This window comes from Paralichthys olivaceus, chromosome 11 (assembly GCF_024713975.1).
Source record: "Paralichthys olivaceus isolate ysfri-2021 chromosome 11, ASM2471397v2, whole genome shotgun sequence".
Lineage (NCBI taxonomy): Eukaryota > Metazoa > Chordata > Actinopteri > Pleuronectiformes > Paralichthyidae > Paralichthys > Paralichthys olivaceus.
In genome coordinates, this window is record NC_091103.1 from 14,736,285 (window position 1) to 14,750,281 (window position 13,997).

Consider the following 13,997-nt stretch of genomic DNA (forward strand, 5'->3'; position numbering starts at 1 on the left):
TTTGACAGCATGTGTTTATTTAATGCTGATGTTCTTGACGGGACTGACGTTACCACACCATAGAAATGCCTGGTTACAGCTCTACGTATCCATACAGAATTAAAACATTTCTAACACTCATTGCCACAATGTACAGGGGTTGTATTAGCTTAACTAAAGGCTTTGATGCAAAAAGTGCAAAAATACTAAAGTCGTCTTCATAACCTTCCACAAACCCAATGTGTTTGGTTATTCTTGTAGTATCTCCTAGTATAAAAATCAATAAGGCAATATCTCCATGAAGGTAAAATTGGTCTCACTGATGTAAACATATGCATTTATTATAAAAACCTATTGAGAGTCAAAGGAACTTTGTGTACTGGATAAAACCATCAGATATGCAAATGTGAAATGTTACCATTAATAACAGTTCCATTTTTGCATCTTTAAATCTTCTCCAGTTCTTTTAGGAGCTCCCCAAAACTGGTCACGTACCACGAACACCTCTCCTTCACCTGCGGCCTGGTGACGTTCCCACCAAATCCGATGAAAGCACTCTGAGGGCAGAGGGAAATAATAGTGTAATCACACTGCTGCTCCAATACGCTCGACTTGTTTCAAAAATACACATAAACAACATGCCAAAGATTTCTGTGTGCACACTTGAACAGCACTTACAGCAGGAGGGCAGGCCTCTAGATCAGTGGCTCCATCCCCGATCATCACCACAGTCTTGAAGCCGTATTGTTCCTTCAGCTGGCTGATGACCTTCCCCTTTCCACCGCTTTCAGCTGTGGGCTGACTCTCATCAAAACCAGCATACTCTCCTGTAAACACACGATGCACAAATGGAGGTTGACGTCCAAGAACAAGCGGACAAATAAAGACAAAGTCTGTATTTGATATTATTAGGTAGGAGAATCACACCTCGTCATTTCATTCATAGGGTGAGCACTGTTCAAGAAATACAATGGTCCACTGGAGTAAGGAGGGAGAAAAGTCATAAATATACCGTTGAAGTAGAACTTGAGCCTGTTTGCATGGACGTGATGCAGAGGAATGTTAAGCTGAGTGGCCACATGTTCGACAATGCAGCGGAACCCCCCTGAAATGAGGAACACCTTTATGTTGCGCTGGTGCAGATGGTCCACCAGCTCCCTGGAAGAAGACAAATGGATATTTAGCATCAATCAAACTGGACACATGCATGCATCTGTCACAGTGACAGCTAATTTCATTTAACGAGTGTGGATAAGTTGCAAGGTTATTCTATTCTTTTATTTTTGTGTTGCAGACAATTGGAATCCTCATTTAGACCATAGACTGCATGCACAGACAGATGGCATGACGACTCCCCAAAAATGAAACCAAAGTCTCGATCGCCGCCTGGTTGCTGCCAGTGCATTTTTCCTGTAAGTTTGGTTTGAATTAGTTATTTGATGCTATAAAAATGAGCAATACCCGATAACTACTTCACAGACTCTGGCTCCAGAACACGTCATCGGCACAAGATGGCAGCGTTTGTATCTGGGACATTTCTGGCTGTGTTTGTGTCTAGAAGGAGGAAGTGGAAGTGCTTCTTGAATCTTTACAGGAAGTCTATGATTTTGGCCTCAACCTTAAAATGGCTGAGCAGTTTTTTTGAATAAACCATGCTTGCACACGTTTTCAAGTCAGTGCCAGTAATTGGGCAGCTTCAAATCAAGAACAATTGTTACAAGCTCACCTGATACCTGGAGTGAGCTGAGGTGGGTGGTCTGTTATCAGTTTGTTCACTTGCTCTCTGGAACATCGGATGATGGAGAGACGCTCAGTCAGGGCCGTTTTAAACGTCAATGAGCCGCCCATAGCTTTCCGAGTCCTGAAATGTGAATGTAACACAGGATGGCTTCACATCTAGAACCAGCCCAGTGATATCAAGTGAAGACAAGTAACATTAACAACATCTCTACACATACATCTCAGTGACTGCATCCCCAACACCGCAGAATTTGGCGAGTTCATCGATGCCCTCCTCTTTGATGACTGTGCTGTCCACATCGAAACACACAGCTTCTGCTCTCCTGAACAGTTCCTTCGTTTGCGAAAGTGACATCATCATGCTGGGAGGAAAAGAATAGCATATGAAATGACCCACTCAGAAACAACAGCAGCAGTTCAACTGGATTTACAAGTCAGCTTTCACTTTCTTAAGTTTTCATAATCATTTAACAGAGCAAAATAAAGCACAAATTATCAAAATATACAACAACATGTGAATCGTCCCACATTGCACATGAAATTTTACATCTACTTGGGTAAAGTTTCTTTTAAGTAACACTAAGTACTACGCAGTGTTACTTTAACTGATGTCTATTGTTCAACTGTACTCTGTGCTGCAGCACCCCTTATTACTACTGCCCCCTTCATCTCTGGCAGACATTTTCTTTTTGAATATAAGCATAAAACATTACATTATTTATCCTTCTGTCTATCATTAGTAGTATTATTTGAAGGTTTTTTTGTATTCATGTTTAGTAGGGCCAGATCCAGGAATCTTTTTTTCACTTTCTTTAACATTGCAAGACAAAGTTTTCTTTTATTTGAACAATTTTCTAATTTCAGATTGCTACCACTACTAGTTTTATTTTCCACACCTTTTTATTTCACCACTTTGATTGCTGATGCTACTACTACTTTAATTTTACAGTCATATTTTCAAATCTGGGAAAAACAAATGAGACCTCACAAAAGTTTGTTCCCAAGTTTGGGGATAAAACTTTGAATGCATTGTGAATGATGTAATCACCTGAGGGATAATCTAACAGTCCTGCTCAGTGTCCCTGAAGCTGCAGAGGTGAGAAGGAGCTGTGGGACTGTGTTTTCCCAGGCTGCTGCTGCTGGAGGACTGTATTGTGTAACTAAAGTCCTGTGTGCAGTGGATGTCTTCGAGCCAGTGGAGCAGCAAACTCGTCCGTTGGGTGAAATACCGACACTGAGTGATCCTGGGATCAAACACGTGTCCCGGGCCCGGCGGTGTGTGACTAAATTGCGTTACATAAAGCTGCAGGCTGCATAAACAAACCATACAAGAGGGTTATGGACATCCCTTGTCCGTGTTGCATCACCCCGATGTGCATCGCGGTGCAGGGGACCCGGGCCGGCGGAGACCACACACGGTCCCCGTGAAGAGACGGTGGATCCCGGTGAATTAAAACCAACGGAATCTTTGTATAACATGAATCTAACGTCGCAGAAGAACTGTTTAAAGTTAGCGTGAACAAATGACCGTCACCAGCCTGGTGTCCTGTTCTGCTTCCTGACGCGTTTAAACACCGTGTCTCTCCCTGCGGAGCCTCGCGCTAACACACCGGACGGGTTCACGGTACATTACCCTCCGGTTCCCCGCTGTTACTTACCGGGAAGAGCAGAGTCGATGCGGTAGAGACAGCAGCTGCAGCAGCATTCACCGACACCTCGGCTCTCAGTGGACTCACCGAGCGCCGGCCAATCACAGAGCCGCTGCCGGAGGACCGCCCACTACCCGCTGCCACGGCTCCATGACAACAGGAACAGTCCATTCATTCATTCATCTTCAGAAGGTTTCATAAGTGTGACCCGCTGTCGACATCTGCCAATCACAGCTGAGCTGCTCCGGTGACGTCACTTCGCACCAGGAATTAAAATATTTATGGTCTGTCTGCCAAGTTTAAATTATGAGGGGGGGGGTCCATTTAGTAAAAAATGTATTGTCTTGGGAGAAACCATAGAGGATAAACCCCCTTGGGATGTACCATCTCGATTTAGAGGGGTCCAAATGGTCTAATCTTTATTTGAGATCAGATATGATTATAAAATAACACTTTTAATATATTTGGTTCATTCCCTGCCTAAGGAGATTTGTCTTGCCAGTTACCTGTTGCTTAAAACATATTTTGAAGGGAGGCCTTTTAATTGAGTTTTGTGTTTAGACGTGTACTACAGATGTAAAGATTAGTATTGTTGTTGTTATTATTAATAAACTGTAGCCTGTCAGATGATAACAGCTGAGTGATCGGTCCTTCAATGTGGTCCAGAACCACATTTGTGTTCACACTGCTAACAGAAAGCTTCCCGCACCCTTTTCAAATCTGGTTTTCACATCTGTCCCAAGTGATCCCATCACCACAGCACAGCTGTAAATACACATGTGGACACAACCAAGACACTTCAAGGACACATTTGAGATTAGCTCATGGAGACCACAACAGGAGTTGGTCCGGGACCATGTCTGTGACATGAGGCCACATTGTTTTGCTCTTGTGATCCGATCACCTGAGTGGGATATTAATAAATATGCTTCGGTCTTAGCAAGGCCCTTCTGCCAAAAGCCACACACTTTCATACACAGTGTAAGCAAACCTTTTACTGTTGAATTGATTCATTTGAGCATTAGCTTTTATGCTATGCTTTATCATTATTTCTAAAATGTATATACATATTTTGGTATTATTATACATTTTTGTATTATTTTTGAATCTTAGAGTGTTTGATTTACACTATTTTGTAAAATAAGTGTAAATTAACAACTGTTGACAGTTATTAACAAATCATCTGTGATGCTGCAAATCACTCGAAATTCCTCAAATTCAACTTGATTGAACACAAGGGGGGAGGGTCTTTTAACAATATCAGTGAGTAATGAGACATTTTAAAAAAAGACAATAATTAAAGACTTTGGAGGACTTCACAAATATAACTAGCGTGTGTTTCCTTCCAGCTGTTGACCAACAAATTTAGAGATGACTGGATTTTAAAATGGATTATAGGGAACTGTGAAGATTCCTCAGTTTTACAACACTTGTGGGTAAAGTTATAATGTCTGTTGTGGGCAGGGCTGAGAGGATTGACCCCCTGGACCCCCAGCAGATCAACTCTGACATCAGGGTGAGATGGCAGGACTAGTACCTGACATGAAAAACAACAAGGACAGTAGACATACTGCAAATGTCTGGTTGTAATGAAGACACGTGATTAGAGCAAATAAAACAAGACTTGAAATCAAACCGATAGGAAAGGAGGGATCAAGAGTAGTGTAGTACTCCAGGACACATGGTGGCGGTAATGAAGCGAGAGTAGTTTACAAAATCCTATAAATCACTGGAAGAAATCGGCAAAGAAGAAATCTACCGTACACAGCCTCGAGGGCCTGAGCTGGTCGAGTGGAGCTCAGACAAAATGTCTTTATACTTTCTCCTGTCTCGCTTTAAAATCTGGAGCCAAAGGGAAATGTGAGTATTTATGTCAGCACAATTTATTTCAGAGTAAATGTCAGCTTCTAGATTTCCACGTAAGATGATCTTAGCCTCTGGTGTGAAAAGCACGTGGTCCTACACGTGTGTGTGAGTAGTAGTTTCAAATTAATCTCAGTGAAAGAACGGACGGTTAATGTTAATCTAATAGTGTGACGGGCTGTTACTACTTGTATTTACATGTTCTAGTCTCTAAACCAAGTAGTTTGTGTTATATCGAGATTAGCTCAGTTATAAAGCTATTGCTGATCATTCTCACGCCAGTGTTATTTATTTGTGCACCTCTGTTTTCTGATCAAATCACAGCATCACCCTGGAAAAGGTGTCATGACTCCATCTCCACAAACCCAGACCACGTGTCAGAGCAGCAGAAAGTCCCTGACTTGTCCCTGATCATACAGGAGGAGGAGCTCAGTGAAGTGAACAACATGCTAAAGGTGCATTTTGTTGCCAGGTCAGTAGTGCAATTAAAACAAAACGCTTTTTAAATGTTTCGTTAATGTGATGTAATGTTACTTTTTATTTTCCTAAGCTGCTCGTTGTCATTGATCTGCTGCTGTTCTCTATGTTGCAGCTGGTGCTTGTGAAGATGAGCCTCATCGAGCCCAGAGGAGAAACATGCAGAGGTTAGTAAATAGTAGTTGATGTCCTGTATTTGAATGCATGGCAGAATTCTGTTTTACTCTTGAAATAGTAAATGCAGTCAGACACCATGCTAAATGATTGTTTTCACACACTGACTCAGTAACAGGAGAAGTGCTCGTTCTGGGCCTCTTTCTTATCTCAGAGTGAATACAGTGTTACTAGTTTGAATGATATTGTTTATATATAATTATATACAACTGAATATTAATTTCATTGAGGAGACATGTAGTCACATTCATTCTGTTATTTTTGATCAGGTAATTTAGTTAAACAATAACCATTAGTCAAATTTTTAAACCCTGTTATCATGTGTGTAAGAGATGAATTATCTCAGAAAAAGAATTACTCTCTTAAACTCTATTTTACCTTTTTTTTTTCTTCTAGCATGTGTCTAAATGTATATTTGTGGTGCAGTGATACAAGCTCAGTCCTGCAGCTCGTCTCTGCACACTGAAGCTGCTGTGACCTCCAGCCTGTGAAGAACGGCCTGGCGATGGTACGTTTGCACACTTGACACTGACATGCAACATTGTTCATAGTCCTGTAGAAGCTAGAGATAAGGCATGGAAGAATTCTGTTCCAGCTGCTCTGTGGTGGACACAGTCAGACACCATGCAAAAGTATCGTCTCATTCCTGCTTAATGACTGGATGTGTGCTGCCCCGTGCCTCATCTTACTCGACAGGAATGAGCACAGTGATGCACGAGGAAACTGAATATGCTGCTCTGTTTGTTTCTGTTGGTTTTTTGATAAAAGTAACTTATCTCTCTGTTGTATCATTTTTCTCTTTGTGTTTTTCTCAATAGATCCATTGTTGAAATGCAGATCTTATACGTGCGCTCCCTGCCCATGGATGAGTTCTATCAGAGATGTTGTGGATGTGCATGTACCAATCTTTTATAATAAACTTGTAGCTGTATTCAGAATGGGTCTCTTGAATTGTGTTTAAAGTTGTTGGTTTAAGAGAATTAAAATGAAAAAGCATCACAAAAAATGTCAATGAATGACTTTTAAAGATTTTAAATTAAAAGCAAGTTTAATAAATAAATTCTTAGCATTTTAAGTGCTTTAATCTTTACAACTTCACTGTTGCTGTTACCAGTATCGTACATCATGCACAACCATCACAAAGCCACACAGTATGCAGAAATGTAAGTCAGTGCCATTTCAAGTATGGAGATTATCTTTCATATTCCAGTTAAAATAAGTTTTACTCAAGTTTAGCTTCAACTGCTAAACCAAGGTTTCACAAACCTCTGCCAAGGCCCAACAGTTCCATTGAATTATCATTATCTGTGAATTATTCCCCCTAAAAAACTTAAATGTCGAAACAAGATTTACAAGGAAGTGATGGAAAATTGCAGAATCTACCAATTTACATGGACCAGTGCTAAATTGAATGGGTTATTTCTTGGCCCATGCCCCATCATTGCAAGTTTCCATTCTGTAGTTTTTGAGTAATGCAGCTGATCAAACAAATTCCTGAAAATCATTTATAAAACCAGGATCAATCAATCAAAAGAGCATCGTCATTCAAAATGTGTCTGATAATTAACATGGAGAAGCTGTTGCCTCCATTTGTAATAAATATCATCAGGATCATTTTAAGTAATGTACTTTAAAACACTTATTTAACAGCACATTTTTAAAGTCAGTTTTTTAACCTGGATGACAACAAGCAAACAGTTACACATCTTACTTGCAGAGCTACAGACATGTTTGCCACACTTGGCACGATTGTACTGCAGTACTGAAAAGTGCTTTTAAAGTTCATTGAATATACAGTCCACATTACTGACATACTTGTTTCACCTTGGTCTGGTAGAGGTCAGACACCAGATCATACAGAGTTCAGCTGCAGAGGATGCTCACCTGAGGAACAGGTGCCTGTTACCAGATGTGAATGGGCTCGTCTCCCTCTGCAGCTATCGACAGCAGGATGGCCTTGGGCGTGTTTTCGAACAGCGCTGCTCTGTTCTGAGTCTGGCCCTTCTTCACCCAGTGGCCGTAGATCTTGAAGGCGCAGGCGTCGATGAGCTTGCGGATGGGCTTGACGGCGTACGGGTCGCTCTTGATCACCTCCTTGGTGACAGGCTTGGCACGGCGGTAGTTGCAGTAGATTCTCATCGTGGCGAGCACAGTCATGCAGATGACCTGATGGAGAAAGGTCAGCAAGGGTCACTGGTTATTGGTGTTTGATCATAGACTGTATATTAAGATTTGTGAGAGTGTTTGATATGTTTGAACTGTGGGAAATCACGATCCCTGTGAATTTCATGAATTTAAACTGCTGGTTTTTCATGCTCATTAAAAATGTACATTATATCACAAATGATCCCTCTCTGTCTCAGTAATTGAAAATAGAAATTTAGATGAAAATAAATTCAGCCAATAAACTGTAGAATCCATAAATAAAAACATAAATAAAACAAACAGTCAATAAATGGTGAAATAATTCAACAAAATATTAAAATACATACATGAAACACAATAATAATTATGGGAACTATGTCATTAACATTGGAAATTATACAAAGGGATGCATGTAAAACATTAAGGCATTTTTCTTCAAATCTCTGTCAACTCACCTTGAAGCGTCTGTATGGGCTGAACTGTCTCACTTCATTCACCACATACTGTGAGAAGAACGAGTGGTTGAGAGCATCCATGGCTGTGAAACGCTGCTTTGGATCCACCACCAGCATCCGAGAGATCTGAGGGAACCACATGAAGAGTTTGAATAATTATCAAGAGAGTAAAACCTTTCTGAAACTTCAAACTTTACAACAAGATTTCTAAAATGATCAGATTCTTTTATTTTACGAAGCTTATTGAAGTTGTAGACGTGAGAAGAAATCCTACCAGATCTTTAACAGTGTCTGAGCGGTCTTCCCATTCAGGAGATGATAAGTCGTAATCACCGGCCAAGATCATCCGCAGCATCAGTATCTGTTTCCTGTGCCAGAAGGGCGGAGAGCCTGCGAGCAGCGTGTACATGATCACACCTGAACTCCATCTGTAAACACAAACCAAGGAGGATTTAAACCATTAAATGTTCAAATGACTTTCTGTAGTGATTTTATTCTCTGAACAACGCTCACATGTCCACAGCTGTCTCATATCCTGCATGTCCTACGTCCATGGAGCACTCGATGATCTCAGGAGCGAGGTAACCAGGGGTCCCACACACCTCTGCAGTACACACACATCACAACAGAAATGCCTGCCGTCCAGGTCATGGTATCTTCAGAAGTTCTACAATAGTATGTTGGCACCTGGACTTACTTGCGTTTCAAGTCCAGTTGACTACGTACAACTTCTTAAGATCAGAGCAGAAAAAGGAATTTAATATGAAATGATAATTCCAATCTTTTTATGAGCTGTACAATTATCTGTTAAAGGATTTCTACATATACACGGAGGAAACTATTTCTTAGAGAGTAAACAGAGCAGTGACATCACTCAGCCAAACCGAATTTTACTCCAACAAATGTAAAACTATCTATTGGAAGATTAGTTGCTCAGGACATTGAGGAGACTCAGTGGAAAGGTCAGTGTGCTGTAAGCGGGACTCCAGCAAACAGATCAGAGTGTCCTGTTGCCTCTTAACCTTTGTGAGAGCAGCTCTGAGAGAGGATTCTCCTCTGACCACCAGCAGCAGCTGCTGAACTGAAAAGTGCACCGAGCGACATAAATATAGGACATTTATTGGAGCAGGACATTTAGGGACCCTCCACTGGAAGGGACTTCTGCTGCATTCAAATCCTAAATATCAGTCCCCTTAACCGGACTGGTTTGAGTGAAAGTAATAAGAAATTCCTGGAAAGTATCCTCCCTGACTCATGCATCCTACCAACAAGTTTCATTATAATCCGTTCAGCAGTTTTTGCATAATCTGTCTTGCAAACACACACAACATCTCACTGACCTTTGAGCTTTTGATTCGGTTGAATTTGCACGGCGAAGCCAAAGTCAGTGAGCTTGATGTTCATGTCGTCGTCTAGAAGGATGTTCTCAGGCTTCAGGTCCCGGTGCACGATGTTCTGGGCGTGGAGGAACTGGACCACCTCCAGCAGAGCTCGCATGATGTTCCTTAAAACCAACACAACACAACTCAGATAATGCCTCACAGAGATGAGGATGATTCTTTCATTTCAGTGACACGCTCACTGACCTGGTTTCCTTCTCGCTCAGAGTAACTTTCTCTGTGAGGTAGTCAAAAAGTTCACCCCTCTTCATCCTGGAGGACAGAAACTGTTTTGAACAGCTGATAATTCATAGTTTAATATTGAGTCCACTTGAGATGTGACACTTACAGGTCAAAAACCAAGAAGAAGAAGGCGTTAGACACGTAGCAGTCTTTAAGCTGTACTGGAGAAAGAACAGAGACATTTGAGGCACATTCACTTTTCAACTTTATCAAGTCAGAGAGGACGCTGTTGATCAGCAGGTTAGACGGACAAAGGCCAAAAAAAATCTGTCTTTGCTTTGTGTAAGCAATAATAAGACTCGTGTTAGGCAACAGTCCATTTCCAAAATAAAATTTTGCTGATGCCTACAGTTTAAATTCATGTTTGTGTGTGTGTGTGTGTGTGTGTGTGTGTGTGTTGGGGGGGGGGGGGGGGGGGGTGTGACTGTGCTCACTGATGTTGTCCTTTCCGCAGACTTGCTTCAGGATGTCGATCTCCTTCACTGTCGCCTCCCTGATCTCCTCGATCTCCTGCGGGGTCGTCTTGTCTGAGGGGGTGATGTCTATGATCTTCACCGCGTACTCCTGAGATGTCCGCTTGTCGATGCAGAGACGCACCACGCTGCTCACCCCCCTAAGGAGGAGGAGGAGGAAAAACACATCCAGTTCTCTCTTTCTACAGCTCTGCCACATCTGTTTGGACAGCTGGACTCAGGAGGAAACATGGTTGGGGGAATGAAATCTATGAGTGTGTGACTAGAATACACTGTTGGGCCTTGGTGGAGGTCTGCGCTCCACTAAGTGCCATTCTAATTTAAATCCTGTTGAAAACCAGTGTTTTTACATACTCACACTAAAGAAATACAAAGTTTTATGACCTTCAGACTAAGTATAGACAGTGAAGAAATGTGTCCTTCAGTGTAACAGACAAGGTTTTCATACACACCAGTCTGGACAAACAGCTAAACTTTATATCAGTTCACCTTGAATCTGAGCACCAGACCATGAGAGAAACACGAGGGACTGCAGAACGCTGCAGCCACTGACTCTGGATCAGGAGGAAAGACCCCAAAATGTTAGGGACACCCAGGTTTGATCAGCCTGTGGTGGGTCTGCCTGAACAGAGGGTTTCTTGTGAAACAACTGATAACGCTGAGGAACACGACTGATGACACGTCTCTAACATCCACTGGTGGTTGCTAATATCAGCACCTTATCAATGTGGGAGACCTTTAAACTTACAAGGGATGCATGTCCTATACATTTTAATAATATCATTGTGATTGTCCATCTGATCTCATGTATCTACATCTAGACTTCAGGACAGAGACTTGAAGGTGACCCATGTTATGAAACTATAACTAATATCTTGTGTTTGAGAAGCTGATGGTCTCATCTGGTGACCTTGTGGCCTGCATGTGAGACGGTGAGTAACTTAACCTAACATGTTGGCACAGTCCCAGGCTGCTCTCCAATCTAAACCCTTTAAAAAACATGTTCTGAGTTAATGAATGCAGCTTCCATGAAGTGTTTGGTTTATGTAACAGCACCACCGTCTGACGGATGGTGGGGAATGACAATGAGCAGGCTCTGCACAGAGGACGTCTCTCAGGGACTTCTGGGAAACTCCAGGGAAACCATTCAGCCATTCTTTTTCTTTTTTACTGCCCAGACCAAGAGCGATGGTCAAAATGAACAAATAAACCTCACTGGTTGTGACAAATTCAAATCAAGTGTCTTTCCTTCATTAGAAACAAAAAAATGTAAATTAAAACAAAAGTTATTAAGTTGTTTACACAGATGATTGTATTTTTTGTGAGGTCCTGACCTCCATATTCAGACTATATTATTTTATACATGTGCTTTATGATCGTACCTTCCCAGAATCTCCTTGGTCTCATACTTGTCGTAGAACTCCTGAGCTCCGACGCAGTCAGGGATCTCCTCGTCTTTGGTCATGATGGAGGGATGTCAACTTCACCACCTCAGATAGAACAGTGTTCTCCTCTCACAGCTCAACACCAGGCTGCTGGAAGAAAACACATGTTCAACATGTTCAACAGGGCGACACCCACTGACACCACACTTACTCACTAACTTATCAGAGCTGGACGTAAAGTCACACGTCTGAAGAAGATATTTGGAAACAATGGACAAAGTATTTGTGTGAAATAAGTTGTTAGACAAACACTTACTGGCTGCTAATTTTAGTTTTTGCTCTTCAACTGTATAGAACATGTTTCTCTTATTATCTTTTCATATTTCATGAAGCAAACAACTTATTGAAAAATTGAGGAAAAAATGCAGACTAATCAAAAAACAGAAATAATTCAACATTGCATCACTGGGTAGTTATTTATACTTTTGTGCAGATAAATTTGAAACAGTACATAAAGTCTAATAAATCATATGATTTGAATGTTGTCACGTTATCTTAATATTTTAAAATTATGTAGACTACTAAATAATGTTGTGACTTCACAGAAAAATACTTATTAAGCTCTGTTATTCAAGAAGAATTACATTTTACTATATAATAACAATATAAAAATAACAATAATAATAACATTAATAATAATTTTCCTTTGAACCATGTCAGATGCCAGAGCTCTGATCTAAATATATATAGTCTAATTTTCCATTTATAAAAATAAGAAAACCAATCCATCAGACTAGATACAAATAAGTATAAGATATATGGATTTCATTTAACTTATTTATTTCCTGCACATTTCACCTTGTTCTTATAATAAATAAAGCAGAAACCACGCATGCATTAAAGGGGTCATTTCAATGGATTTTGATGACCTATATAACGTCAGCTCACAAACAGTTTGGGATTTTGACCACAAGTATAATACTCGTCCTGAACTTCAGATCATGTCCAGAGACAGATTTCAGTGTGGCCTATTAAAGCAAAGTGCCACCATGTGTGAACTAGATCTCTCTCCTCCTCTCTCACCGTCTGACCTTTAACCAGCTCCGATAAACCACTGCATTAAAAAAAACACACAAAAAACAAGTTGGATCACTCACCGTATCAGTACCGATCACTTCCTAGTGTAAAGATAATCCATAATCAATACTGGGTCTGTAGAGGAGGGGACGCACACAGAGGTGCAGTGAGTCTCTGGTGCTCCTGCAGCTTTGTGGGGTCGCTCCTCTCTCTGCTGAGGGTGAGCTTTAATGTCAGATGCCAAAAATAAGTTGTTGCTTCCTCTGCAGCAGCAGCAGCAGCCACACACTAACAACGTGTGTACAGACAAAAACAAGATCAGACCTACACTATAAAACATTACTACACATACAGCACTCAGGTAGTGGGTCTGACAGGCTGGAGTGACATGACAGCTGCTGGACAGACCTCTGCTTTTAACACTACAACTCTAATTAAAGAAACCGTCGGTAAAAATAGAAACGTTTCTTGGAAAGTCCAGTGTTATAATGCAGCTTCCAGACAGGCACTGAGAGAGGTTGTTTTTTCTTACCTGAACCATTTTAAAATCAATGACACCGAGTTCAAGATACTGTTTAACATAAGGAGCAGGTGCAGCTGTGTAGATAAATGACAGACATGAAACTAAAACAAATGTAATTAAACATAGATTAAAAAAATGTCAGTCAAAAGTCAGAACCAGAAATACTGCACCCTGGCTGTATGCTTCCACCAACAAGCAGTTGGAGTCTCCATAATGATCTTTCCAGACTCATAAGGTCACTGTGACCTTTGACCTCTGGGATCTTTTTGGTTCATCTCTGTGTCCTAGTCACAACTGGGAAAAAAGTCAGAAATTCCCTACAGGCAGATTTAATGTATCATGTTCGAGTCCAACTGGTCAGTTGCAAATTTGAAGAAATTCCTTCATGGCGTTCGTCAGATGTCGCATTAATGAGATGGACAGACCTGAGAACAT

General features: G+C 41.1%; 2 protein-coding genes, 1 long non-coding RNA gene and 2 other non-coding genes across 7 annotated transcripts; 3 read left to right on the forward strand and 2 right to left on the reverse strand.

Moving 5' to 3' along the window:
* On the reverse strand, nt 1–3,537 carry psph (phosphoserine phosphatase). Of its 2 annotated transcripts, none has more exons than XM_020088436.2 (6): nt 3,378–3,537; nt 1,938–2,081; nt 1,706–1,840; nt 992–1,137; nt 658–806; nt 1–536 (listed from the first exon to the last, which is right to left on the reverse strand). In XM_020088436.2, the coding sequence occupies exons 1-6, from the start codon at nt 3,422–3,424 to the stop codon at nt 426–428; spliced, it is 732 nt and encodes a 243-aa protein (XP_019943995.1). In that variant the 5' UTR covers nt 3,425–3,537; the 3' UTR covers nt 1–425. The 2 variants fall into 2 exon arrangements, with proteins under 2 accessions (XP_019943995.1, XP_019943996.1); XM_020088437.2 differs by having other exon boundaries at nt 2,768–3,444.
* A 1,454-nt stretch (nt 3,538–4,991) lies between these two features.
* LOC109629981 (uncharacterized) lies at nt 4,992–6,820 on the forward strand. The gene is made up of 5 exons (XR_002202750.2): nt 4,992–5,228; nt 5,556–5,703; nt 5,824–5,875; nt 6,279–6,390; nt 6,701–6,820. It is a non-coding gene; the product is annotated as an uncharacterized lncRNA (long non-coding RNA).
* On the forward strand, nt 5,911–6,049 carry LOC138412125 (small nucleolar RNA SNORA15). The gene has a single exon (XR_011244633.1). It is a non-coding gene; the product is annotated as a small nucleolar RNA SNORA15 (small nucleolar RNA).
* On the forward strand, nt 6,456–6,592 carry LOC138412126 (small nucleolar RNA SNORA15). The gene has a single exon (XR_011244634.1). It is a non-coding gene; the product is annotated as a small nucleolar RNA SNORA15 (small nucleolar RNA).
* Nucleotides 6,821–6,911: 91 nt separating the features above from the next.
* On the reverse strand, nt 6,912–13,447 carry phkg1a (phosphorylase kinase, gamma 1a (muscle)). Of its 2 annotated transcripts, none has more exons than XM_069534507.1 (10): nt 13,120–13,447; nt 11,960–12,112; nt 10,539–10,717; nt 10,211–10,265; nt 10,069–10,134; nt 9,823–9,986; nt 8,996–9,086; nt 8,757–8,910; nt 8,483–8,608; nt 6,912–8,048 (listed from the first exon to the last, which is right to left on the reverse strand). In XM_069534507.1, exons 2-10 carry the CDS (start codon nt 12,040–12,042, stop codon nt 7,785–7,787), a joined length of 1,182 nt encoding a protein of 393 aa, XP_069390608.1. In that variant the 5' UTR covers nt 12,043–12,112; nt 13,120–13,447; the 3' UTR covers nt 6,912–7,784. The 2 variants fall into 2 exon arrangements, with proteins under 2 accessions (XP_069390608.1, XP_019943522.2); XM_020087963.2 differs by having other exon boundaries at nt 7,650–8,048; nt 11,960–12,109; nt 13,120–13,259.
* Between the last annotated feature and the right edge of the window lie 550 nt (nt 13,448–13,997).

Excerpts from the sequence above, each read along its gene's own strand:
- psph (XM_020088436.2), bottom strand. The coding sequence starts at position 3,424 with ATGCTGCTGCAGCTGCTGTCTCTACCGCATCGACTCTGCTCTTCCCG. Across the intron at positions 2,082-3,377 it reads CATCGACTCTGCTCTTCCCG|CATGATGATGTCACTTTCGC; the intron begins GTAAGTAACAGC and ends TTTTCCTCCCAG. Across the intron at positions 807-991 it reads GCTCAAGTTCTACTTCAACG|GAGAGTATGCTGGTTTTGAT; the intron begins GTATATTTATGA and ends GTGTGTTTACAG.
- phkg1a (XM_069534507.1), bottom strand. The coding sequence starts at position 12,042 with ATGACCAAAGACGAGGAGATCCCTGACTGCGTCGGAGCTCAGGAGTTC. Across the intron at positions 9,987-10,068 it reads CTGAGCGAGAAGGAAACCAG|GAACATCATGCGAGCTCTGC; the intron begins GTCAGTGAGCGT and ends GTTGGTTTTAAG. Across the intron at positions 8,609-8,756 it reads CAGACACTGTTAAAGATCTG|ATCTCTCGGATGCTGGTGGT; the intron begins GTAGGATTTCTT and ends TGGTTCCCTCAG.